This window comes from Palaemon carinicauda, chromosome 3 (genome assembly GCF_036898095.1).
Source record: "Palaemon carinicauda isolate YSFRI2023 chromosome 3, ASM3689809v2, whole genome shotgun sequence".
In the NCBI taxonomy this organism is placed as follows: Eukaryota; Metazoa; Arthropoda; class Malacostraca; order Decapoda; family Palaemonidae; genus Palaemon; species Palaemon carinicauda.
Window position 1 is genome coordinate 135,698,735 of NC_090727.1, and position 2,500 is coordinate 135,701,234.

The window sequence follows — 2,500 nt, forward strand, 5'->3', positions numbered from 1 at the left end:
TGACTGTGATAAACTGTGTAACCATTGAAAAACGTATTTTATAATAATCTTGAAGGGAGAAGCTATATTACTGATTGCATTCAGTAGTTTTAGTATTAAACTTTCTGAAGTACTTCTGGGAATGACGTGTGCAACCGTAGTTACCCCAAAACCTACAGACAAGAACGACACTTAAGTGTGGTTGTTTCTTGAAATAGAATAAGATGACTGTATCCGACATCCATAGGTCATCTTGGGTACTTTTCTTGCTCCTGTACCAATGCATAAGAATTTCGGGTCAAGGTAGGTGTACTTAACTGAATTTCACTAAAGCTTGCTGCATATTGTTATGCCCACGAGAGGGTTAAATTAAGTACTTGTAAATTATATGTTTAGCATTAGTTCTTGTGAATTTATTAGAAGTTTAGAATCAATACTCGTTGATTTGGGAGTTGTTTAGCTCAATTCTTAGAAATTTATATGTTTAGTTTAAGTACTTTTCAATTTATGAGATGTTTAGTTTAAGTACTTTTCAATTTATGAGATGTATAGTTTAAGTACTTTTCAATTTATGAGATGTTTAGTTTAAGTACTTTAAAATTTATGAGATGTTTAACATAAATACCAGTGAATTTATGAGGTTTTTTTTTGACAATTTATGAGATGTCTAGCTTAAGGACTTGTCAGTTTATGATAACATGGGAGACATTTCTCTGTTTAATGGAATTTCATAACGGTTCCGTTATCGACTTTGTCATGTAGGCCTATAGTGATTTGACTAGGTCTAGTACCATGTGCATTGAGATTGCGTTATCTTTTGACTACCAGATGAGGTATTTATTTTGAGATTCTTTAGTTAGCTGTGGTTTATTTGTTTCGGTTTTAATCTTAAAGTATCCTTATTTTTTTAACCTAATTCTGAGTTCGAAGAAAGAAGGTTAATATCCTGACTAAAAGTTTAAAAAGAACGAGACCATGGCAGGTCTTTAATGCAACTGGTTGGAACCATTGATTATATTTGTATTCAGTTTATATTTTTTTTATTTCTTACATATATTAGCCCTATACACTGTAAGCCTGTAACCATACAAATTCCAAAGACAAACTAGTGAATACCGGTATACGAAATAAATGACTGTTGCATGCTATCGGTTTGCTCATGCCTTTGACCTCAGGGTAATCTGAAATCACGACACTAGGGGATTCATAGCATGTAGGCCTATGTGATTTAACGAGTTGATTTAACTGTTATCGCATTGTCTTTGTGTTTAGAACATCACCCCATTATAGTGCACATCGCGTGAATGTGTCTTCGTGTATTTGCGCAAGGTTTTTATTTAGTTATGAACACCGATCAACATTCATTCAAAATTTTGAAATTTCATCATCACTGTTACTTCACTTGACGTAGCTGAGGTATATCTTTGGTTGAAAAGTGAACTGTGAGGTAGGATTCTATTGAATAAACATTGAGTTTTTCCACCGGTGCGAAGTATTTGATTGATTTTAACGGTTTGAAAACGTAGGTTGGTATTTTTCTTGTTTGCCTCACGACAGTATAGTGTGTGTGGGTCTCTCTCTCTCTCTCTCTCTCTCTCTCTCTCTCTCTCTCTCTCTCTCTCTCTCTCTCTCTAACGTAGGTTGGTATTTTTCTTGTTTGCCTCACGACAGTATAGTGTGTGTGGGTCTCTCTCTCTCTCTCTCTAACGTAGGTTGGTATTTTTCTTGTTTGCCTCACGACAGTATAGTGTGTGGTCTCTCTCTCTCTCTCTCTCTCTCTCTCTCTCTCTCTCTCTCTCTCTCTCTCTCTCTCTCTCTCTAACGTAGGTTGGTATTTTTCTTGTTTGCCTCACGACAGTAGTGTGTGTGGTGGTCTCTCTCTCTCTCTCTCTCTCTCTCTCTCTCTCTCTCTCTCTCTCTCTCTCTCTCTCTCAAATTCACACACATATATATGTATATATATATATATATATATATATATATATATATATATATATATATATATATATATATATGTGTGTGTGTGTGTGTGTCTGTCTGTCGATAAGTAGACCAATGCCTTACATACAATCGCAGCCCTTGTGGCCGAAATAGCGTAAATGACTAGCACGTATGTTTCTTACCTTTCTCCCAAGTAAAAAGCGGCTCCCTTTAAGTGCTATCCGCCCACATCGTAACACTTGTCATCTCTGAGTCACGGAAATGTGTAATATACACGCCTTTGCATAAAAGGTGTTTTTCCTCCAGAAGAGGTGGGTCTAGTGTGTTTTTGGATCGTTTTTTTTTTTTTTTAGCTTTATAATATCAGTTTTGAATAAGAACTTTTTGGTTTAAAGCAAGTTTTCTACTAAATGCTTTTGTGATATGTCTTGTGACTTGAGTTGGTGTTAAATTAACTAACCCGGCTCGTAAAAGCCACTTACTTTATCCTATATTATTTGAAACTTGATTCTCTTAATTTTGTTTGTTGGTTGAATTTTGAAATTACCAAAAATAAATGACTTGCAAATGAATAATATAA

At 35.0% G+C, this 2,500-nt stretch overlaps 1 protein-coding gene across 1 annotated transcript in view; it reads left to right on the forward strand.

Annotated features, from left to right (window-relative positions):
* The window catches only part of LOC137634284 (uncharacterized), a 129,487-nt gene that overhangs the window by 99 nt on the left and 126,888 nt on the right, over positions 1–2,500 (forward strand). The window contains exon 1 of the mRNA XM_068366596.1: positions 1–282. This exon is cut by the window's left edge and continues 99 nt beyond it. Coding sequence (XP_068222697.1) covers positions 204–282 — 79 coding nt within the window. The 5' untranslated portion in view covers positions 1–203. The remainder of the gene's footprint in view (positions 283–2,500) is intronic.